The 24,998-nt window shown below is 45.5% G+C and overlaps 1 protein-coding gene across 1 annotated transcript in view; it reads right to left on the bottom strand.

Moving 5' to 3' along the window:
- Positions 1-20,105, bottom strand: part of LOC126455837 (uncharacterized) — a 61,488-nt gene extending 41,383 nt beyond the window's left edge. The window contains exons 1-2 of the mRNA XM_050091599.1: positions 20,095-20,105; positions 8,870-9,079 (exon numbers count right to left, since the gene is read on the bottom strand). Of these exons, the coding sequence (XP_049947556.1) occupies positions 8,870-9,079; positions 20,095-20,105 (221 nt within the window). The remainder of the gene's footprint in view (positions 1-8,869; positions 9,080-20,094) is intronic.
- Positions 20,106-24,998: the final 4,893 nt, after the last annotated feature.

Genomic DNA, 24,998 nt, shown 5'->3' with positions numbered 1-24,998 from the left:
GACGCTCAATTTCAATCTTTCGTTAACATCTGGAAGTTACTGAGTATGGAGGCACGTCTTTGTTAACCTCTAAATCAATTCGAGAAAGTGTACACAGAGCTGCTACATTTTCGTCGGAGACATAAATGTAATTTCGACATTATAAGCACATTTCTGATTTGTCTACACTTGAAAATGGTCACAGAGGCTTAGGCCAGCTGACTGGGTAAAAGATGTACATTATTTTCTAATTATTAGAACAAAGTGAAGGAAAATTTATTTCACTAAATAGCTTTATACAGCTGCTGACCCTAGTCACGTGATAAAAACCGGCAAAATGCATGCTTATTTTATTGACATATTTTTACCTTTTTTCGTAATTTGTAATTAGTGTTTATACATTATTACGAAACTCTTTATGAATTACTGTCACATCTGAAGAATGTAGTTAATGTGTCAAAATCAGCGATATGAATGTTTGTAGCAATTAGTGGCTATCGCGACATTATAAGTTATTGCACAAACATATACAGGTTGAACCACCTACAACTTGCACCGTAAATATTGTGGTTTCAACAGAATAGATTCGTAGTCAGAGGATCGTAATGTTAGCAAATCAACAGACTGTAATAATACTAAGAAACTGTAATTTTGTGCAGATATACACTTTTTTAAATGGAACAGTTCCAATTGACATTAACAAACTAAAAGAACGGTCAATCAGAACGTCAGCGGTATTTGTTGCAGGGTTCTATTGCAGGTCGTTTACGAGGTATCGTATTTTGGAATGTTTCCGCACCGAAACTTGTACAATACCTGTGGTAGCACACAAAAAGGAACAACACAAGTGCATACATTAGGGATCTGGATTCTGACCATTAACGATACAACTGACCATCACAGGTTGTGTTCAAAATGACCACCGGCATCGGCAATACACGCTGGTATGGAACGACTGCTACACAATTGGCAGAATGTCAGCGGAGATATCCGAGCATTCTGCAGTAATACGTCGTGGCATTTCATCGGGTGTAACTGATATGTCCTTGTATACAGCGTCTTTCAGCTTCCCCCACAGAAAAAAGTCTACTGGCGTCAAATCTGGGGAACGAGTCGGCCACTTTACTGGCCCTCTGCGTCCAGTCCAACGATTTAGAAACAATTCGTGAAGACATGCTGTAGTACTTCTTGCAATATGGGCTGGACATCCATCATGTTGACACCACAGGCTCCTCCTAGTCTGCAGAGGAACGTCTTTCTACATCCGTGGAAGACGGTCTGTTACGAGGTTGCGATACCTGTGCGCGTTCTGTTTCCCGAGTACGAAGAACAGACCTGTGAGCTGGTAGTTCACTATCCCACGCCACACGTTTACACTACATGGACGCCGGCGTTTCACTAGACGAAGCCAACGGGGATCATCAACAGACCAATAACGCACGTTTCTGCGGTTTAAATGGTCATGACTGGTAAATGTGGCTTCATCGCTAAACAAGATACATGGTACCTCTGGAGTATCATCATACATCTGGAGAAGTTAACACAATTCTCATAATCGTTTCCATGCAGCTCGTGATGGAGACAGATGTGATAGGGATGGAACCTATGTCGTAGGACACTTGCTGCCTCATGCCACCTTCTCGTGCGATTACTTGGGGCTATCGTGAGGATCAACTGCAACAGCAGCAAGAACATTAAGTTCGCGCCTCTTATGTCGTCACTTATTTCCTTCTGTTACGTTGTCTACGTGTTACTCTACCACTTTCACGTAACTGGTTGGAGAAGTTGATAAACAACTGCTGAGACAGATGAGGTCTATTGGGATATCTTGCTGGACACACCGTACATGAACGAATTGATTCTTACTACACTTCATACACCATGAGCCTGTCGACTATCCTGCATTGATAAATCACATCGTCCACTCACCACCTACCGCTTACACTGTCACACACTGACTTGGCGGAGGAACACACAAGTACTCTGTAATGAAACATGACGACATCGTACTTGGGAACCACGCAGGTTGAATGCCACAAAGATGTGTCGGTGTGGAAACTTTCCAAAATATGGTATCGCGCAAAGGACTCACACTAGAATCCTGCAATAAACACCACTGACATTCTGACTGACCCTTCTTATAGTTTGTTAATATCAGTAGGAATTGTTTCATTTAAAAAATTGTATGTTTGTACAAAAAGTACAGATTCTAAGTACGATTACAATTTGTTGATTGTCTAACAGTGTGATCCCCTAACTAGCAATCCTTTATGTCGAAACCACACATCAATAGCACTTTCCATTTCCGCAATATCTGCGGTGCAAGTTTTAGGTGATTCACCCTGTTTAAGGTCGCATGTTTCCATTTCACAGTATATCACCTATTAAAGAATCCCGAAATTTGCCAGAAGAAACTTAGGAAGAACATGGAATACCTATATCAGGATGGCAAGGTGGAGATTGGTGCCTAGGACCTTCCGAATGCAAGCTTAGTCATTTTAAAACACAGCGTAACATCATTTCGTTCTTCTCTGGTGCGCTATCCTGTTTAGCAAAGAAGTTACTTTAAAACGTAAACTGCCAGTACTACACTATCGATACATTTCTCACTACCAGTCAAAAATGGCTCTGACCACTATGGGACTTAACTTCTAAGGTCATCAGTCCCCTAGAACTTAGAACTACTTAAACCTAACTAACCTAAGGACATCACACACAACCATGCCCGAGGCAGGATTCGAAACTGCGACCGAAGCGGTCGCACGCTTGCAGACTGTAGCGCCTAGAACCGCTCAGCCACCCCGGCCTGCTCTCTACTAGTCACTGCATACAGTATACACACATTATTTCATAATGTAACGCTACACACACTATCAGGAGTAACTTATTTTAAATTAGAATAATGAAGAATACAGATGTTTTGGCGCACATCATCTAATACATACAACAGACACATGAGAAATGAAACATTTAGATGGATGGATGGATATGGTTTTATGGGCGAATGAAGCATTTAGAAACGGTTGGAAGAGTAAATGGTTCAAATGGCTCTGAGCACTACGGGACTCAAGATCTGAGGTCATCAGTCCCCTAGGACTTAGAAGTACTTAAACCTAACTAACCTAAGGACATCACACACATCCATGCCCGAGGCAGGATTCGAACCTGCGACCGTAGCGCTCGAGCGGTTCCAGACTGAAGCGCCTAGAACCACTCGGCCACAGCGGCCGGTTTGGAAGAGTAAGAAAGTCCTCCACTTTGATGTTCATATCCGAAGACAGTAATACAGGCTGCATTTCTTATCAGTCCGTTTACTATATATGTTTCGGTTTCGGTTTGTAGGTTTCATTTCTGGTACACATCGGAAACGAAATGTAAGATCTAATCTGTCTGTATTCTGGCTTTTCATTTTTGATAGGTACCGGAAATAAAACCGAAATACAGAGGTCGACAGACTTTTACTCATAAAATGTAATATAGTTTACTGTCTCTACGTGTGACCTGAAACCATTATGAATTCGTTAAAAAATGAAACAAGTACTTCATCTCTTGCATCTCTGTTGCTGTGCTCCCCTGCATGATGTATCCCACAAACATCTCCAACATTTAAATTTCTCCAGATTTTTTCATTAAAGTTTCGTCCACCTCGCACTGTACCACGTATATTAGAACAGCATATAAACCTGGGCTCAATGAGAAAAGACGAACTATTGTATGGTAGCAGTTGGCATGAGATCGCTACGCACGGCACAGATAGTGTTTGTGGTGGTGAGGGGGGGGGGGGCGGGAGGGGGGAGGAGGCGACGGCTGTCGTCGTTCCTAACCGATGGCAGGACAAGGAAAGTTGGTGGCTCTCTTGGTTCCTACACACGTCTAATTTGTCTGTCGGTCGGTTCCGCAGTTTGTAGGGACCTTTATTCTGTGTTGCACGTGACAAAATGGCTCCTCAACGTGAAATGACAGCAAGTGGTCGTCACTTAACGGGCGCGTCCCCGTCAGCGTTAGTTAACTCGTCCCGTGTGAGGACGGCTTAGCGCAGTTTACTCGAGCACGTTGCGCTCCGATGCCTCTTGTCTGTCACGTGACGGCGTCCTCGTGCCAGCAGCAGTGTTTGGAGGAGGACGGCGGCGCGGCGTCAGCAGAGCTAGTGCTGACAGCGGCCACGCGGCTTCGCAGACATCACCAGATGCAAGGTCGCCGGCGCCCACAGCTGTCGCCGCCTTCCGCCAGCAGAACACCAAAAGCAGACAACAGCCGAGTCCCCCACATAAACTGTACACCCCTAATACTTCGTAAACTGTCACGACTCTGAGACGTTTTGTAGGTACATTTATAGTCAAGCAGTATTGATTGCACTTTTTTAATTTGTATCACGAAAGAGACGACGAACAAGACATTCCGGTTTTAAAGAAGGCTTGTATTGGTCATACTGCACATAATTATAAGCCTACATCACTGAAGTCAGTCTGGTGTAGAATTGCAGAAATTGCTTTTCACTCAAGTATTATGACGTTATTGAAGAACGAAAATTTTCTCTAAAAATTGGCCGGGTGCGAGTAGCACTCGCGTGCTGATGGCCCCGTACAAACTTAATTGTGTGTATAGACAGTTCATCCACCCCGGGAATCGAGAGTCGCGACGACTTTTGCCTGTTATCGACATTGATACTGGCAAGGTATTGGTCCCGGGAATTCCAAGACTTCAGAGAACGTTTTAATTTCAAGTTTGAAATCAAATAACAAATGAAAAAAATATTTTTTCGCATCATATAATAATAAATTGACAATTCCTTTGATTGTATTGTGAAACCTTGTTTCTTGGGAAAATTCACAATTCTAGGTTGACTGTGATAACTATTGTATTTTTCCTGGACTCTCTGTAAACGATAAGTAAAGCAGTCCGCAACCCATAGGAGTGTAACAGCTGCAAATTGGAATTTTACCTGTAATAGTACAGCTGTATGAAGTTTTCCCTTTCGTAAATGACCTTATGGTCGCCTTTGACTGTCAAATTATTTATTTATACAACCCACTATTGCCTTATGAAACAGTTGTTCGACCGATTCTTGAGTAATTCTCATTAGTGTGGGAGCTTTACTAGATTTTACCGAGAGGAAATAGATGATTTCCAAAGGAAAGCAGCACGTTACATTTACTAAGCCCGAAAGTGTCAAGCAGATGGTCATCCAGTTCTTAGTGACAGAGGCAGCAGGAGAGGCGCTATGCTTCATAGTGTGAATTGCTGTAAGTGACATGTATGTACTAACATGAGATGGTTTCAATACAGATATGAACACCACGGTAACCGCGGGGTCAGTGTGACTGGATGTCAACCGAAGGGGCCCAGTTTCGATTTCCGGCAGGGAACTGTTAATTTGTAATTATATCACACGAATAATTTTTGTCATTTATGTACCCTTTGGAACTACTAGTGAATAAACCTGGTCAATTTATTATGTATTTCTACATCTACCATGAGTTGCAGGATGGTAAATATTCATATCGATGACTCAGGAGCAAACACATTATGCATGGTAGTACAATTGGTAAGCACATTTAACACTTAATTCCGTTCGTTCGTTCCTAGAAGAGTCAGTGTATATACTGCTTCCTCCTACATATATCTCGCGAAAGGACAGTTAGCTTCGTTTTGTTGACATTCATCTTAAAACCTCCTTTGAGGACACTATCCAATACGTCCAGCTTATCTTCCAAGTCCTTTGCTGTCTCTAAATGAATTACAATGTCATCAGAGAACCTAAATTTGTTTATTTCTTCTCTATTGTTTATTTCTTCTCTATGATCTTTAATTCCCTCTCCAGATATCTCCTTGGTTTGCTTTATTAGCGTCTAGGCGAGGGGAAAACAAAAGAGAAATCTGTTGAACTTCTCGTAGCTGGGGTTCAGAGTCATGTAAAATTTTTCAGATGACATGAGAGTCGTCTTTGACTATAAAAGTACTTATTTCTACTATCTACCTTGCAATTTCGACCATATGGACATTATAAAGTGGTAGAACTGTGCTTTAGGAAATGTCAAAAGTTAAAAACATCTGACATGATTGTGTGTTCACGTCACAGCCGTATGTTGCGCCTGTGATGTTACCTTTGTTAATATCTTTCAGTTGAATCACTAATCACGTCAAATCACTACTGGCATACGCTGTGCACAGGGCTAATGAAATAATTTCGCTGGGTTAAAAACGACGGATTGAGCTCTGTCTGCAAGGAAGTCCTGAAATCAGTCACAAATCTAGTGCGAAACACGGGCGAGTTGATATTTCCATCACTGAACAAGAATGCCGAACTGTGTCAAATACCTTTTGTGGAGTAAAGGATTACGACATAACCCTGAGCGCCGTTGTGTGCGGAGTTGCGGATTTCTTCAGTACAGAGCGAGCTGAGTTGCGCAAAATCTCTACAGGGTGAAAAGTATTTAAACCGGCAAACTCTGGGAGGTTGTAGGGGACATCAAAACAAATATTTTTCCCTAATGTCATTTTTTCCTATGACGAGTATTTAAGCCGGTAGAGGAAGATTTCTCTGGCGACAAATTAATTAAACCAACGAACACTTTTCCATTTTTCTGTGACCAAAACACAACACACTAACACAACCCAATTTCAGTTACAGTAGATTTTCAAAAATGCCTCCATTGACACGTAAGCAAAGGTTACACCGTCGGATCATGTTCTGTCTGATATGAGAAAAAACCCCAGGAGTATCCTGAATTGTTCCTGTTGCTGCTATCCGGGCAACCAGATCCTCTTCAGATGCAACAGGAGTTGCGTAAACAAGGTTGCGCATCTCTCCCCACACAAAAAAGTCCCGAGTGGACATATCTGGAGATCGAGCAGGCTATGGCACCATCTCTGCCAATCCACGTTTCTGGGAACCGATGGTCCATGAATCGACGCACACTACGACTGAAATGTGCCGGCGCCCCGTCATGTTGGAACCACATGCATTGTCTTGTAGGGAGCAGGACGTCTTCTGGCAATGCTCTGGCGAGAAAATTGTAATAGTGCCTGCCATTTAATGGCCTAGGTAGCAGATACGGCCCAATTAAACAGTCCCCAACAAAACCGACCCACACATTAACGAAGAACCGCACTTGATGAGCGCTAGTAACTGTGGCATGTGGGTTATCCTCATTCCAAAGATGCGAATTGTGCATGTTGAAGACTCCAACACGCCCGAACGTTGCTTCATCGGTAAAAAACACAGAGGATGGAAATGTAGGATGCATTTCACACTGTTCTGGGTACCACTGCGAAAACTGTGCTCTGGGTGAATAATTAACCCCGGGTTCCCGGGTTCGATTCCCGGCGGGGTCAGGGACTTTCTCTGCCTCGTGATGATTGGGTGTTGTGTGATATCCTTAGGTTAGTTAGGTTTAAGTAGTTCTAAGTTCTAGGGGACTGATGACCATAGATGTTAAGTCCCATAGTGCTCAGAGCCATTTGAACCATTTTTTGAATAATTAATTGGTTCCAGGTTGTGGACACGCTGTAAGTGAAATGGACGTAACAATTGCTCTCGAAGGGTTGTTCTTACATTCGTCTGATTCGTCCCCATGTTACATGCAATTGCACGAGTGCTGATTGAAGGATCCCGCTCCACATGCTGCAAGACAGCTTCCTCAAACTGCAGCGTTCTTACCGTGCGACGGCTTCCCTGTCCAGGTAATCTGCTAAATGACCCGGTCTCACGCAGACGTTGGTACACAGCAGCAAAGGTCGTATGATGCGGGATACGGCGATTAGGATACTGTTGTTGATAAACCCGCTGTGCAGGTCCTCCACTGTGGTGCGCTACGTAGTACGCACCAACCATATCAGTGTACTCACTGCAGGTGTATCGCTCCATTAGTAAACAGAGACAATGCACTACTACACTGGTGGACAGCAGTTGCCTACAACTGAAGAGCGTAAAACGCTCTCTAACAAGTGAAGATCGTAATACGACCTCTAACAAATGAAGAGCATAATACGGCCACCACCGGTTTAAATAATCCTCATAGGAAAAAAAATGACATTAGGGAAAAATATTTGTTTTGATATCGCCTAAAACCTCCCAGAGTTTGTCGGTTTAAATACTTTTCACCCTGTATTTGCGGAATTCATGCACATTTTTAGGATTCTGTACCTTAATCGGTAAAATCTGGACCCTTACAGGATCACTTTCTTGTCCGTCTTTCTGTCTGTCTGACTGTCAAAAAACCTTTTCTTCATAAACAAGCAGGGGTATCAAGTTGAAATTTATTTCACATACTGATGCCTACCGTCCCATGGCGGTGTGAAAAAGTGAAGCTTCTAAGTCAGTGCAATCAAAAGATATGACCACTTAACGTCGCAGGCGAGTTGATATTTCCTTCACTGAACAAGAACGCCGAACTGTGTCAAATATCTTTGTGGAATTAAGGATTACGACATAAGCCTGAGCGCCGTTGTGTGCGGAGTTGCGGATTTCTTCGGTACAGAGCGAGCTGAGTTGCGCAAAATCTCTATTTGCGAAATTCATGCACATTTTTAGGGTTCTGTACCTTATTCGGTAGAAAGGGGACCCTTATAGGATCACTTTCTTGTCGGTCTCTCTGTCTGTCTGACTGTCAAAAAACCTTTTCCTCACAAACAAGTAGAGGTATCAAGTTGAAATTTATTTCACACACTGATGTCTACTGTCCCTTGGTGGTGTGAAAAAGTGAAGCTTCTAAGTCAGTGCAATCAAAAGATACGACCACTTAACGTCGCATAGGTAGACCCAAATTAGTCACTATTTTTGGGCAAAGATGTCGTAGATACCGTTAGTAACCACTCGGGTGTTAAAGAAGGGCAGGAGCTCGCTACGGTGCCAAACAAACGTGACGGAGGAGCGGTGAGCGGCGCCTACCGGAGGCGGTGCGGCTGAGGCTGCTGCTGCGTCACAAACGCGCCGCGGATCCCCAAGCAGCGTCCGGCGGCTGCTGTAGTCGGACGCCCGGTGTGCGCTGCTCGCTGTGCAGCAGTGGCCAGTGGGCAACGGGCTGCGGTCGTCCCAGCAGCTGGCAATGCTCTGCCGTGCTGCGAGCGGGCCTGGCGTGGGCGCGCGCCGCGGCCAGATCTGGGCAGTTTACACCAGAACTCGCCGCACTACACTCTCGCCACGGCACCCGGCACTACGTTTATAGCAGGCATCGCAGTGTCGCTGCCAACGGGGCCACTGCCGAGATGGCCAATCACTGGCGGAACACACTCTCCCTGTCCACGTTACTAAGCATCTTAAACGACGCGCGGTCCCTGTTGCACGTTGCCTAACTAACGGCTTCCAGACGCAGCAAAACTGATCTTCAGTATTTCATATAATTACTGACCCAATTTAAAAATTATAAATGCTCCAGAATGACAGTTTCACTCTGCAGCGAAGTGTGCGCTGATGTGCAACTTCCTGGCAGATTAAAACTGTGTGCCCGACCAGCCGGCCGGAGTGGCCGAGCGGTTCTAGGCGCTTCAGTCTGGAACCGCGCGACCGCTACGGTAGCAGGTTCGAATCCTGCCTCGGGCATGGATGTGTGTGATGTCCTTAGGTTAGTTAGGTTTAAATAGTTCTAAGTTCTAGGGGACTGATGACCTCAGATGTTAAGTCCCATAGTGCTCAGAGCCATTTGAATCGTTTTTTTTTTTTTTGTGTGCCCGACCGAGACTCGAACCCGGGACCTTTGCCTTTCGCGGGCAAGTGCTCTACCATCTCTTTTTAAATTTTTTTTAAGTGCAACCGCTTTTTAATTCCACAAAAACAGTAACAAAAATGGCTACAATGAAATGACATAAATAAGGTGACAGTTTTCATCTGCCAGGAAGTTTCATATCAGCGCACACTCCGCTGCAGAGTGAAATCTCATTCTAGAAACATCCCCCAGGCTGTGGCTAATCCATGTCTCCGCAGTATCCTTTCTTTCAGGAGTGCTAGTTCTGCTTGGTTAGCAGGAGAGCTTCTGTAAAGTTTGGAAGGTAGGAGACGAGATACTGGCAGAAGTAAAGCTGTGAGGACCGGGCGTGAGTCGTGCTTCGGTAGTTCAGATGGTAGAGCACTTGCCCGCGAAAGGCAAAGGTGCCGAGTTCGAGTCTCGGTCCGGCACACAGTTTTAATCTGCCAGGACGTTTCATATCAGCGTACACTCCGCTGCAGAGCGAAAATCTCATTCTGAAGGTGACAGATAATTGCAGTCATAAATTACAGCACTCAAAGAATGAGTCTTTTGCAGTAGCACAATTTAGCACCTTCACTGTCACCTTCAACTGGTGGCAGTTCAGCATGCACATTTTCTTCTTCTGCAGCCGGTTCCTCATCATCATTTCCCAGACCCAAATTAATCATTCAGTAAATCCTTGATGTGTGTTCCTTCCAGGGTAAATTACGTGGACAGAAGAACAGCGACATTGCAAAATACTTCATTGCCTTGTTATTTTTGTCAGTTCCAGCCTTCTAAACGCATCCATAGGGAGTTCAAGATCTTCCTTTATATCAGACACCAGATGTTTGTCGCCATATTCTTGTATCTGCTGTACTACTGATTTATTTTTCATGTGTGACTTGCAGGTGAGGTTACGGTCGGGAACGTGACCCAACCCATTTCCCCTCTACTAGGAATCCAGTTCCTAACCTATACCCATATTGTTGAAGACAATTCGGAGCATGTTAGCATATTTCTTATTGTGATTCTGATATTTAAGTATTTTCTCGAATTCATTTTCCATATACATCTTGTATTCAATATGTTCATCGCTCCCAATATTGTTAAAAACATAACTTGTATATTTGCCCATTAACCAAATCACTGCGTTATATTTTGCCTGAGGATAGTAACTTTCCTCTGGTCTGAAGAAAATGTTAGTCGCTACAGTGTTTGCTGAAGTTATTGTTATTTGAGCAATTTTCTCCCTGGTCCACCTCCAGTTGATAATCCGATCTCCACATGTGTAACAATGAGGCACACTATCAACGAGGTTGCATTTGCTGCAGAGGTTAGTGTCACTTAAACCGATGGCAAAGAGACGCTCATCTAAGCTTCCGAAGCACGACTCACGCCCGGTCCTCACAGCTTTACTTCTGTCAGTATCTCGTCTCCTACCTTCCAAACTTTACAGAAGCTCTCCTGCGAACCTTGCAGAACTAGCACTCCTGAAAGAAAGGATATTGCGGAGACATGGCTTAGCCACAGCCTGGGGGATGTTTCCAGAATGAGAGTTTCACTCTGCAGCGAAGTGTGCGGTGATATGAAACTTCCTGGCAGATTAAAACAGGGGTCAAATGTAGCGTTACGTTAAGTAACTCACCGACTACACAGTCACGATTCACAATAGAGTCCCCACCACTAATCCTGTAGTGAAATAGAAGTGGATAGTTCCTGTGAATTATTATGGGTGGAGGTTATACTCAACAACCGAGCTAGGTTAATAATTGGCTCCTTTTACCGACCTCCCAACTCAGCAGCATTAGTGGCAGAACAACTGAGAGAAAATCTGGAATACATTTCATATGAATTTCCTCAGCACGTTAAAGTCTTAGGTGGAGATTTCAATTTACCAGATATACACTACTGGAAATTGAAATAAGAACACCGTGAATTCATTGTCCCAGGAAGGGGAAACTTTATTGACACATTCCTGGGGTCAGATACATCACATGATCACACTGACAGAACCACAGGCACATAGACACAGGCAACAGAGCATGCACAATGTCGGCACTAGTACAGTTTATATCCACCTTTCGCAGCAATGCAGGCTGCTATTCTCCCATGGAGACGATCGTAGAGATGCTGGATGTAGTCCTGTGGAACGGCTTGCCATGCCATTTCCACCTGGCGCCTCAGTTGGACCAGCGTTCGTGCTGGACGTGCAGACCGTGTGAGACGACGCTTCATCCAGTCCCAAACATGCTCAATGGGGGACAGATCCGGAGATCTTGCTGGCCAGGGTAGTTGACTTACACCTTCTAGAGCACGTTGGGTGGCACGGGATACATGCGGACGTGCATTGTCCTGTTGGAACAGCAAGTTCCCTTGCCGGTCTAGGAATGGTAGAACGATGGGTTCTATGACGGTTTGGATGTCCCGTGCACTATTCAGTGTCCCCTCGACGATCACCAGTGGTGTACGGCCAGTGTAGGAGATCGCTCCCCACACCATGATGCCGGGTGTTGGCCCTGTGTGCCTCGGTCGTATGCAGTCCTGATTGTGGCGCTCACCTGCACGGCGCCAAACACGCATACGACCATCATTGGCACCAAGGCAGAAGCGACTCTCATCGCTGAAGACGACACGTCTCCATTCGTCCCTCCATTCATGCCTGTCGCGACACCACTGGAGGCGGGCTGCACGATGTTGGGGCGTGAGCGGAAGACGGCCTAACGGTGTGCGGGACCGTAGCCCAGCTTCATGGAGACGGTTGCGAATGGTCCTCGCCGATACCCCAGGAGCAACAGTGTCCCTAATTTGCTGGGAAGTGGCGGTGCGGTCCCCTACGGCACTGCGTAGGATCCTACGGTCTTGGCGCGCATCCGTGCGTCGCTGCGGTCCGGTCCCAGGTCGACGGGCACGTGCACCTTCCGCCAACCACTGGCGACAACATCGATGTACTGTGGAGACCTCACGCCCCACGTGTTGAGCAATTCGGCGGTACGTCCACCCGGCCTCCCGCATGCCCACTATACGCCCTCGCTCAAAGTCCGTCAACTGCACATACGGTTCACGTCCACGCTGTCGCGGCATGCTACCAGTGTTAAAGACTGCGATGGAGCTCCGTATGCCACGGCAAACTGGCTGACACTGACGGCGGCGGTGCACAAATGCTGCGCAGCTAGCGCCATTCGACGGCCAACACCGCGGTTCCTGGTGTGTCCGCTGTGCCGTGCGTGTGATCATTGCTTGTACAGTCCTCTCGCAGTGTCCGGAGCAAGTATGGTGGGTCTGACACACCGGTGTCAATGTGTTCTTTTTTCCATTTCCAGGAGTGTAGACTGCGACAATCAGATGTTTAGGATGGGTGGTAGGGACAGAGCATCTAGTGACATATTGGAGTGCACTATCCGAAAATTACCTCGAGCAATTAAAAAGAGAACCGACTCGTGGAGATAACATCCTGGACCTACTGATAACAAACAGATCCGAACTCTTCGACTGTGCAAGCGCAGAAGAGGGATTCACTGATCATAAGGCCGTTGCAGCATCCCAGAATATGGAAGTAAATAGGAATATAAAAAAGGAGGAAGGTATCTGTTTAGCAAGAGTAATAGGAGGCAGATTTCAGACCACCTAACAGACCAAAACGAAATTTTCTGTTCCGACACTGACAATGTTGAGTGTTTATGGAAAACGTTCAAGGCAATCGCAAAATGCGTTTTATACAGGTAAGTGCCGAGCAAAAGTGTGAGGGACGGGAAAAACCCACCGTGGTTCAACAACAAAGTTAGGAAACTATTGCGAAAGCAAAGAGAGCTTCACTCCAAGTTTAAACGCAGCCAAAACCTCTCAGACAAACGATGTCAAAGTTAGCATAAGGAAGGCTATGCATGAAGCGTTCAGTGAATTCGAAAGTAAAATTCTATGTACCGACTTGACAGAAAATCCTAGGAAGTTCTGGCCTTACGTTAAATCAGTAAGTGGATCGAAACAGCATATCCAGACACTCTGGGATGATGATGGCCTTGAAACACAGGATGACACGTTTAAAGCTGAAATACTAAACACCTTTTTCCAAAGCTGTTTCACAGAGGAAGACCGCACTGCAGTTCCTTCTCTAAATCCTCCCACGAACGAAAAAATGGCTGACATCGAAATAAGTGTCCAAGGAATAGAAAAGCAACTGAAATCACTCAACGGAGGAAAGTCCACTGGACCTGACGGGATACCAATTCGATTCTGCACAGAGCACGCGAACGAAGTTTCCCCCGTTCTAACAGCCGTGTACCGCAAGTCTCAAGAGGAACGGAAGGTTCCAAATGACTGGAAAAGAGTACAGATAGTTCCAGTTTTCAAGAAGGGTCGTCGAGCAGATGCGCAAAACTATAGGCCTATATATCTGTTCTAGAATTTTAGAACATGTTTTTTGCTCGCGTATCATGTCATTTCTGGAAACCCAGAGTCTACTCTGTAGGAATCAACATGGATTCCGGAAACAGCGATCGTGTCAGACCCAACTCGCTTTATTTGTTCATGAGACCCAGAAAATATTAGATTCAGGCTCCCAGGTAGATGCCATTTTCCATGACTTCCGGAAGGCGTTCGATACAGTTCCGCACTGTCGCCTGATAAATAATGTAAGAGCCTACGGAATATCAGACCAGCTGTGTGGCTGGATTGAAGAGTTTTTAGAAAACAGAACACAGCAAGTTGTTATCATTGGAGAGACGTCTACAGACGTTAAAGTAACCTCTGGCGTGCCACAGGGGAGTGTTATGAGACCATTGCTTTTCACATTATATATAAATGACCTAGTAGATAGTGTCGGAAGTTCCATGCGGCTTTTCGCGGATGATGCTGTAGTACACAGAGAAGTTGCAACATTAGAAAGTTGCAGCGAAATGCAGGAAGATCGGCAGCGGATAGTCACTTGGTGCTGGGAGTGGCAACTGACCCTTAACGTAGGCAAATGTAATGTATTGCGAATACATAGAAAGAAGGATCCTTTACTGTATGATTATATGATAGCGGAACAAACACTGGTAGCAGTTACTTCTGTAAAATATCTGGGAGTATGCGTGGGGTACGATTTGAAGAGGAATGATCTGATAAAATTAATTATTGGTAAGGCGGGTGCCAGGCTGAGATTCATTGGGAGAGTCCTTAGAAAATGTAGTCCATCAACAAAGGAGGTGGCTTACAAAACACTCGTTCGACCCATACTTGAGTATTGTTCATCAGTGTGGGATCCGTACCAGGTCGGGTTGACGGAGGAGATAGAGAAGATCCAAAGAAGAGCGACGCGTTTCGTCACAGGGTTATTTGGTAAGCGTGATAGAGTTACGGAGATGTTTAGCAAACTCAAGTGGCAGACTCTGCAAGAGAGGTGCTGTGCATCGCGGTGTAGCATGCTGTCCAGGTTTCGAGAGGGTGCGTTTCTGGATGAGGTATCGAATATATTGCTTCCCCCTACTTATACCCCCCAGGGGATCACGAATGTAAAATTAGAGAGATTCGAGCGCGCACGGAAGCTTTCCGGCAGTCGTTCTTGCAGCGAACCATACGCTACTGGAACAGGAAAGGGAAGTAATGACAGTGGCACGTAAAGTGCCCTCCGCCATACACCGTTGGGTGACTTGCGGAGTATAAATGTAGATGAGGTTACGATGCCTGTGTTTCCTCGGCCCGATGGCATGTACCAGCAGGACAATGGAACGTCTCACACAGCTCACAGTGGTTTCAAGAGCACCAGGATAAGTTGACCGTGCTCCCCTAGCCACCAAACTCCCTGGATTGAACCCCAAACTCAGAATCTTTGGGACTACCTCGATCGAGCTATTCGCAACGTGGATCCTCAACCGCGAAACCTAGAGCAGCTGGCCAGGGCAGCAGAGTCGGCATGGCTCCACATCCCTGTCGCTACCTTGCAGAATCTCACTCGCTGTCTTCCTGCACGTCTCGCAGCGGGCGGCGCCGCAAAATGTGGTGAAAGTTGGTCACATTAACGTGACTGGGTAGTCTGTGTGAACTTTGGAAAAAATGCTTTTTGCTTTGCCATCTTAGCCTGAGGCGCCGGCCGGCGTGGCCGAGCGGTTCTAGGCGTTACAGTCTGGAAACCGCGCGGCCGCTACGCTCGCAGGTTCGAATCCTGCATTCGGCATGGATGTGTGTGATGTCATTAGGTTAGTTAGGTTTAAGTAGTTCTAAGTTCTAGGGGACTGATGACCTCAGAAGTTAAGTCCCATAGAGCTCAGAGCCATTTGAACCATTTTTAGCCTGAGGCCGAGGCTCGTATCTCGAAACATGTTTCTTGATAGCATAATTTAAGTAAGTCCGCAGAAATTCGTGTCTGGAAACGGTTTCTGAAAAACAGTTTACATTTTTCAAAGACTCGCGGTCGATTAACAGTCAATATGGGTTTCAAATGTGGTAATACCTGTTGCCTATAGTGCTTAATGGAAACCTGGTACAAAATAAATTACGATGGCTAGAGAAGGGGTAAAGCATGGATACTATACCGTATAGTGCGGTAGAAAGAATGTCACTTGAGCCAGCAATACGATCAGGAGAAAGTGCCTGCAGCATCTTGCAGCACTGTGTATCGGCGTGGAAATTACAAATACTAGGTGTGTTCCAAAAGTGAGGTGACTGTATTTTTATGAAAAAAAAATATTTTCGTTGTCCCCTTCAAAGTTATCCCCCTCAGATACAATACACTTATGCCAACGCTTCTTCCAAAAAAAATGGTTCAAATGTCTCTGAGCACTATGGGACTTAACATCTGTGGTCATCAGTCCCCTAGAACTTAGAACTACTTAAACCTAACTAACCTAAGGACATCACACACATCCATGCCCGAGGCAGGATTCGAACCTGCGACCGTAGCGGCTGCGCGATTCCGGACTGACGGCCGCTTCTTCCACTCCTCGAAGCACTTCTCATAAGCACTTTTTGGTACAGCCTTGAGTACTTCCAGCGATGCAGTATTTATTTCCCCAGTCGTTGAAAATCTTCGTCCATTCATAGGTCTCTTCACTGTTGGGAACAGGACAAAGTCGCAGGGGGCCAAATCCGATGTATGTGGTGACAGGCATGATTGTCATGTTGTACTTGGCCAGAAAATCTCTCACAAGCAACTATGAATGAGCAGGTGCATTATCGTGATGCAAAAGCCATGAATTGTTTCTCCACACGTTTTTTGCGCGTTGCTTCTCGCAAACGGCGCATAACGTCAAGGTAATACTCCTTATTAATCGTACAACCTTGAGGAAAAAATTCATGATGGGCTACACCACTGTAATTGAAAAGCCGGCCGTGGTGGCCAAGCGGTTAAAGGCGCTACAGTCTGGAACCGCGCGGCCGCCACGGTCGCAGGTTCGAATCCTGCCTCGGGCATGGATGTGTGTGATGTCCTTAGGTTAGTTAGGTTTAAGTAGTTCTAAGTTCTAGGGGACTGATGACCTTAGAAGTTAAGTCCCATAGAGCCATTTGAACCATTTTTTGTAATTGAAAAAACAGTGACCAAATCTTTGAAATTTGATCAAAGTTTGTGTGCTTTTTTCGGTCTTGGCTCTCCGGGATGCTTCCATTGGAACGATTGGGCTTTGGTTTCGACGTCATAACCGTAAACCCATATTTCGTCACTAGTTATTACTCCTCTGAGCAAATCAGGATCATCACTGACGTCATTCAAGAGCTCTTGAGCGATGCTCATGCGACGGTTCTTATGATCGAATTTGAGAAGCTTTGGAACAAACTCGCTGACACACGTCTCATGCCCGAAAAATGCATTACACGAGCAGACCGATATGCCAAAGTCCTCAGCAGCTTCTCTTGCGGTAATTCGACGATTTTCGAAAATAATATTCTTCTCAGTTTCGACGCTATCATCTGTTATTGACTTTCTGGGGCGTCCAGAGCGAGGTTCGTCATTGGCATCTCCTCGGCCATCTTGGAAGAGCTTGTACCACTTGTGAACACGTTTTTTACTTAGAGCAGACTCACAGTATGCCATTGTAAACATTTCAAGTGTTTTAGAGCACTTGATTCCATTTTTCACACAAATTTTGATGCAAATTCCTTGCTCCATTTTTATAATAATCAAAAATCGCCGAGCCCACTAGAACACGTCTAACCTTTCTTCTGTCAAAAACAAACGAAGTATACTGTATACCTGAAACTCTGAACATATGTTCTGGACATGTGAACCAATATAACAAAAAAAAGATCGATAGTCGAATCTACGTTGCCGCTCAATTTGAAAAGTCACCCTACTTTTTGAAACAGCCCTCGTACATCCTTGTCGACCAATAGATCTATACAGTGTGATAACCTGGGATAGTCCCCTTCATTCTGTAGCGGCTGATACAACACATAACACAAAGCAAAACATATCCTGATACCTATTGGTTGTATTTCAGTGGTTACAAATTCTTCTACTGTACTGTTTTTCAGCAAGGAGATTTTTCATGGATTAATTATTCCCAAGACTGCGTGTCAAGGAAACAGGCAGATACGAATTATGTGAGGCTCCTTTTTACCACAACTTATCATCCAGACAGTTACTTCGCACTGTAGGCACACCACGCTGATCAATCTCGGCTGGCTACTGCGACAAGCAAAAGGAACGTTATACAAAAAATATTGCCGCTGAATGTTTGTTTTTACTACTGCAGAGGGGCTTTTAAAAACTCATCTCCAAGAATAGTCACTGTTAATGGCTAGCCATTAGCTCGAGCGTTTCTTTGTGACTTGTGACCTATTTTCACGGGTGGTAGTAGGTTGTATTGAAACACTAAGATACACTTCCTTTCCTTTCCTCAACGTAGTACGTGTACTGTCTTATATTAAGTTGGTGGCATCAGTTCGTAGCATTTTTCCATAAGCTTATAAATACAAGAGATGCACGTAACAGAGACTTTAGTCATCAATGATATATTCTTCTTCACTATTCACAACAGTCTACCAATGCTTTGGTAACTTTTCGATTCCGCGACTGTAGAAATTATGTGATTTGGAGGCGAAGAACTCAGCGAGCCATGTTCGGAGCGCATTTTCATCCGAGAAGAAAGTTCCTTGAAGGATGTATAATAGAGAATGGAAAAGGTGAAAATCTGGGGGCGCAAGATCAGGCGAATAAGGTGGGTGCGGGATGACTCCACATTCCAACTCCCGTATAATGTATTTCGTCAGTGTAACAATGTGGGCGGGCGTCATCGTAGAGTAGCTTTAGTTCACGCAGTATTCTTGGTCGTTGTTCTTGGATTGATTCTTCAAGACATCTCAGTTGTTGACATATGTCATCAGTGATGGCTAGACCTCAGGGAAGCAATTCGTAGTACATCACACCGTCACTGTTCCACCACATGCATAACAGTATCTTTCGAGGAGTTGCTGCTTTGTATGGTCTGAACGATTCCTTTTCGTTATGTTAGCATAAAGACACCTTTTCTCGTCATCAGTAGCGATACTGGATTGGAATGGTCGGTGTTGTTAACGAGCGAATTGATGACGAGTAAGCAGAGATGCCCATAAGGCCACCTACTGATTTTTGTGATGTTGGCTTATTCACACCCGATTTTGTAACCTTCCCCTCTGCATGCAAATGTCGCACGATCGGAAATTGTCACAGTTCATCCCATTTGCCACTTCTCGAGTACAATAATGTGAATCATTGTGGAGTAATATGTTTTAAAGGTTTTCATGAAATGCCGAAAAGTCTTCCTGAAGGTGGAGAGCCACTAATGTTAAAACGATTGGCGTGTTTTGTCCAATAGTGCTATCCCAATACAGGGCAAAAATATTTCTGGCTGCTTCCACTGCTGCCCCCTCTAATGATCTCAAACAGAAGAATATGTCGGAAATGTTCCGATTTCTCCACTTGTCACTCGATCTTCTAGCGTCCACAACTCCGCTCACCATCTCCAGATTACGAAATGACAATATGTAAATTCAGATAGTAACAGTAAATAACAAAACAGTGATACTCCATAAATAGAGCCGTAGCAACCAGGACATGCAAAACAAAAATGCTATGAACTTGGTTGCACCATCCTAAATATTTTGTCTGGTGATTTGATGCTTGATATACATCGCATTGTAATGTGCTCGTGGAATGTGATATTTTTGTGTTGCTTTTGATGTTTGCTGAAATAAAGGATGTAAACACTGAATTCAATAGCGGCACACAGGTACAAGGACGACGCCGTGATTAAAGATCTTCCGGCCACAAACTGATTGCAATTATCAATTGAACATACTTCCGCTCCGGGACAGAAAACCGAATGTTTCTAAACAATGACGACTCTTCTGGTGAGCAGGATTGCGCATCACAACGTCTCGTCCATTTTGCTGAGCGTATGTGAATGTTCTCTCTTTGAGAAAAGTACCATTGTATTAGAGGCCCATCATGTACCTATTCTCTGTACTCCACCAATCACCTTACGATGAGACTTACGTGACCGTCATACCTTGCCCGATTCGTCTTGAAACGCATGCCTTCGGAATTTAAACACGTAAACCACTCCACACAACGACTCTCTTGTAGCGTTTAGCGCACTGACGCATGTACACTCATGCTCATAAATTAAGGATAACTGCAGAATGTGGCGCCACACAACGTGGCACTACACAAAACTGGCGCTAAATGCATAGGCACATAGGGAACACACACGACACAGATCTGTAAGTCCACGGTATTGGTGATAAGTTGAGGAAACCGTCCCGAAACACATTTGATACAAAACGCCACTGTTTCCTGCGCATGCATCCCGACATCAATATGGGGTATGATCACCATGCACACTTACACAGGCCGCACAACGTGTTGGCATACTCTGGATCAGATGGTCGAGCAGCTGCTGGGGTATAGTCTCCCATTCTTGCACCAGTGCCTGTCGGAGCACCTGAAGTGTCGTAGGGGTTTGAAGACGTGCAGCGATACGTCGACCGAGAACATCCCAGACGTCCTCGATGGGATTTAGGTCTGGAGAACAGGCAGGCCACTCCATTCGCCTGATATCTTCTGTTTCAAGGTACTCCTCCACAGTGGCAGCTCGGTCGGACCGAGCGTAATCATCCATCAGGAGGAAGGAGGGACCCACTGCACCGCTGAAAAGGCAGACATACTGGTGCAAAATGACGTCCCGATACACCTGACTTATAACAGTTCCTCTGTCAAAGATAAGCAGTGGTTTACGTGCATCAGTTATAATCCCACCCCACACCATCAGACCCCGACCTCCATACAGGTCTCTTTCAAGAACATTAAGGGGTTGGTATCTGGTTCCTGGTTCATGCCAGATGAAAACACTGCGAGAATCACTTTTCAGACTATACCTGCTCTCGTCCGTGAACATAACCTGGGACCATTGCTCCCATGATCATGTACTGTGTTATTGACACCAGGATTTACGGGCTCTCCTGTGACCAGGGGTCAGTGGAATGCACCTTCCAGGTCTCCGGACGAATGAACCATATCTGTTCAGTCGTCTGTAGACTGTGTGTCTGGAGACAACTGTTCCAGTGGCTGCAGTAAGGTCCCGAGCTAGGCTAACTGCAGTACTCTGTGGCCGTCTGCGGGTACTGATGGTGAGCTATCGGTCTTCTTGTGGTATAGTACACTGTGGACGTCCCGTACTGTAGCGCCTGGACACGTTTCTTGTCAGCTGGAATCGTCATCATAATCGTGAGATCACGCTTTGTGCCACACGAAGGGCCCGAGCTACGACCTGCTGTTTTTGACCAGCCTCCAGTCGCCCTAGTATTCTATCCCTCATAACGTCATCATTATGCGGTCTTTAAGCCATTTTCAACACACAGTCACCATTAGCACGTCTGAAAACGTCTGCACATTTACTCGCTACACCGTACTCTGACATGCGCCAACACACCACTGCGTATGTGGACTGCTGCCAGCGTCACCGTGCGACGACCGCAGGGCAAATGCACCGCATGGTCATATCCCAAGGTGATTTAAGCCCGCAAACCGCCCATCAGAGCGTTAGTTCACCATGTACCAGCATTATCCTTAATTTATGAGCATGAGTGTATAAGACAGAATTCTGTGGATGAATTTCTTACTGCAGAATGTAAAACGCCCAGTCGTATTCATGAAAGGCTTAAGAAATTGTGTGGAGGTGCTACGGTGGACCTCATCGTTGTTAGACGATTGTTTCGTCGCTTTACAGAAGGCGGAGCGATTGGCCGGCGATTGCAACAACGTGTCGCCCAAATCACCCGTGACGACTGCTGGGTGGCACCTGGTGAAGTCTGTCGCCGTTTATCAATCGGTAAAGGCAGCGTAGAGGCAGTTACTGAAAAAAATGACCTACTCTAAGATTTGGGCACGCTGCCTACCGAAAATGTTGACTGAACGAGTCTGAAAGGGGTCAAACTGTGGACTGCCGAGTGCTGGGATGGTCCTTTCGGATGATCCTTGCTTCCACGCAACACACACGCCCGCCGTTGTATTGTAAGGGCAGCAGTGGCAGGTCGTACAGCAACCTTAGCACAAATGAGATGGCTTGTAAACCCAGACGTGTCGACACGAACTGCTGCGAACCGGTTATTAGCGATGGGACTACGGGCACGCACCATTCTCGCCTGCCTTCCACTCACGCCACAGCATCGACGTGCACTGCTCGACTGGTGCTAACAGAGGATCGCTTGGAAGATGGAATGGCGAGCCGCGTTCTTCAGCGAAGAAGTGATGGTTGTTTGGACTAGACCTGGTGAGCTCTGTCTCAGAGGGCATTCGTCCAAAACAAACTGGCCCCACCCCAGGACTAACGAACTGGGGTGCGATAAGCTACAACTCCCGTTCACTCGGGCGTTTCTCGAAATGACGCTAACCAGCTCTCGGTAAGTGCAGAATGGCTCAAATGGCTCTGAGCACTATGGGACTCAACTGCTGTGGTCAACAGTCCCTTAGAACTTAGAACTACTTAAACCTAACTAACCTAAGGACATCACACACCCCCATGCCCGAGGCAGGATTCGAACCTGCGACCGTAGCAGCAGCGCGGCTCCGGACTGGAGCGCCTAGAACCGCACGGCCACCGAGGCCGGCTAAGTGCAGAATGTTGTTAGACCCCTTCTTTAGCCGTTATTGCAATGGGAAGGTAATGTGTTGTTCCAATATGAAAATCAGTGTGCTCTGCAAGACGTCCAGCAACTTACCTAGCCAGCAGGATCTCGAAACTTGTATCCACTCAAGCACGTGTGTTATGTAATAGGACAAGAAGTGGCTCACGTGACTCATCAACCAATAACTCTCTACAGAGAACTAGGTGAACTGGTCGATCAGGCGTGGCAGAACGTATCCCAAGACAGTATTCGCCACCTGTACGATCGAGTGGATGGCAGAGTCAGCGCCTGCTTTGTTACCTGCGGAGGCTACACCACCGACTAATATGCGTGTTTGAACATAAATCGATACCTGGTACATCAGAGGAGGAGGAGGATATTAGTGTTTAACGTCCCGTCGACAACGAGGTCATTAGAGACGGAGCGCAAGCTCGGGTGAGGGAAGGATGGGGAAGGAAATCGGCTGTGCCCTTTCAAAGGAACCATCCCGGCATTTGCCTGAAGCGATTTAGGGAAATCACGGAAAACCTAAATCAGGATGGCCGGAGACGGGATTGAACCGTCGTCCTCCCGAATGCGAGTCCAGTGTGCTAACCACTGCGCCACCTCGCTCGGTCTTGGTACATCAGAACCGCTTATGCCAATGATCTGTAAATGTAATGATTTCATGTACTCCATATGCACTCTTGCAGCAATAAATCTTGAGTGAATTGTAAACCTCTAAAACGGTGTACTGTTTTTTTCCCGAGGCGATGTATTTGGGTTAAGGGGAGGTTTATTATCTTTTGGTTCAAAAAATCCACTTTTTTAAAATTGCATTTTTGGATCCATAAAAGTGTTAAGAATCCACCCCTGAAACGGGTTTTACGAATACGGGACGGAAATGTTTGTTATTCGCGGTTGAGCAAAAAAATCACCTGCCTGAAATCGGTCTTTTTCAAGCACCAGTTTTTTTTCTTTCGGAGGACGAGTTATTGTACCGGTGCTTGGGAGGAAACACGCAAAATTCAAATGAAAGTTTGAACGCGTGCGTTTGGAAGTTAGCCCCCAAGCATTTGCATTCTCGTGCGAAGACTGTGGAGATTGCGACTCTCCTGGCAGTGAGCAGTTTCAACGAAAGGTATTCAGCAATTCTGAAGACCATGACAACGATGGACGTCACCCTGGGACTCTATTTGACGCAGTTCGCCAAGCATTCGGACGACCACCGGATTCAAGCGCCGGAAACCGCTTGTCACCGGCCTTACGAGCGGGTCTGGAGCAGCGCAGGATGGCCCAGATCGAGCAGAACGCCCTCTGTGACGAACTGGAAGCACTATTTTGTGGACCTCGAATAGCAGATTGAACGTAAGTTGCATAATATTGCATTTATATGTAGTCAAAACTTCAAACCCGTTTTTCTCGAAATGACTTGTTTTCTTTATCGCGCGGTATGGTAACTTCAAATCTACTGAAAAGATTGTTTCCAACGAAGCTAACTAAATTGTCTAGGAGTTGAACCACTTTCATTCCGATCCATCAACTATAAATATTTTTACTTAGCCGACTAAGTCGAAAAATCAATGAAAGAACCCTATTTTGTTCTAAATGGCCGTCATTTTGTTTCCTATGGTCCAAATAACTTAAGGGAGGTACAACTCCTAAAGAATCTTATATACTTCTCTAGCACCAACTCAGTTTTGATTTCAGACCGCTCATGGAGGTCTACATCGAAATTTTGTTTCATTCCAACGGCACTGCCGCCTTTGCTCTTCGACATTTCCGGTCTAAAAAATTATAGTTTGTAGAGGAAATATAAATAAACATTTTGACCAAACTTGGCATTGATATCTATAACACATCCCGAGAAAAAAAATTCTCAAAGAACATGCTTTTTTCGGTCAAATGATAGTAAACCTCGCCTTACTGGTCACCTTGTAAGTCCCTGCACCATTGGTCAATTTCGTGCTGCATTTCGGTACAGTTCTCTGGTGTTGCAACTGTCTTGTAGGAGTAACCAAGTTACACTATAAATGGACATTAAATATTGTTATCAGCCAGCTTTACTCTACTTCCGGCAGCGTCTAGAGTTAAACTAATTACTGAAAGCAGCACCCAATACTTTGTCACTGTACTCGAGTAAAGACAGCTTGGAAATATTACAGCTCTATCGACACTTCCCAGAGATCTCTGTTGGTCCATCATGAACAGTGAACATCGGCTGGTTAAGTAATTGTCAATGTCAATATAATTCATCAACAGCAGTATAACTTAAGATATTGTTTTATTTTATTG

The sequence above is a fragment of the Schistocerca serialis genome, chromosome 2 (assembly GCF_023864345.2).
Source record: "Schistocerca serialis cubense isolate TAMUIC-IGC-003099 chromosome 2, iqSchSeri2.2, whole genome shotgun sequence".
NCBI lineage: Eukaryota > Metazoa > Arthropoda > Insecta > Orthoptera > Acrididae > Schistocerca > Schistocerca serialis.
Note: the sequence above shows the minus strand (reverse complement) of the source record. Positions and strands in the feature narration are given on the sequence as shown.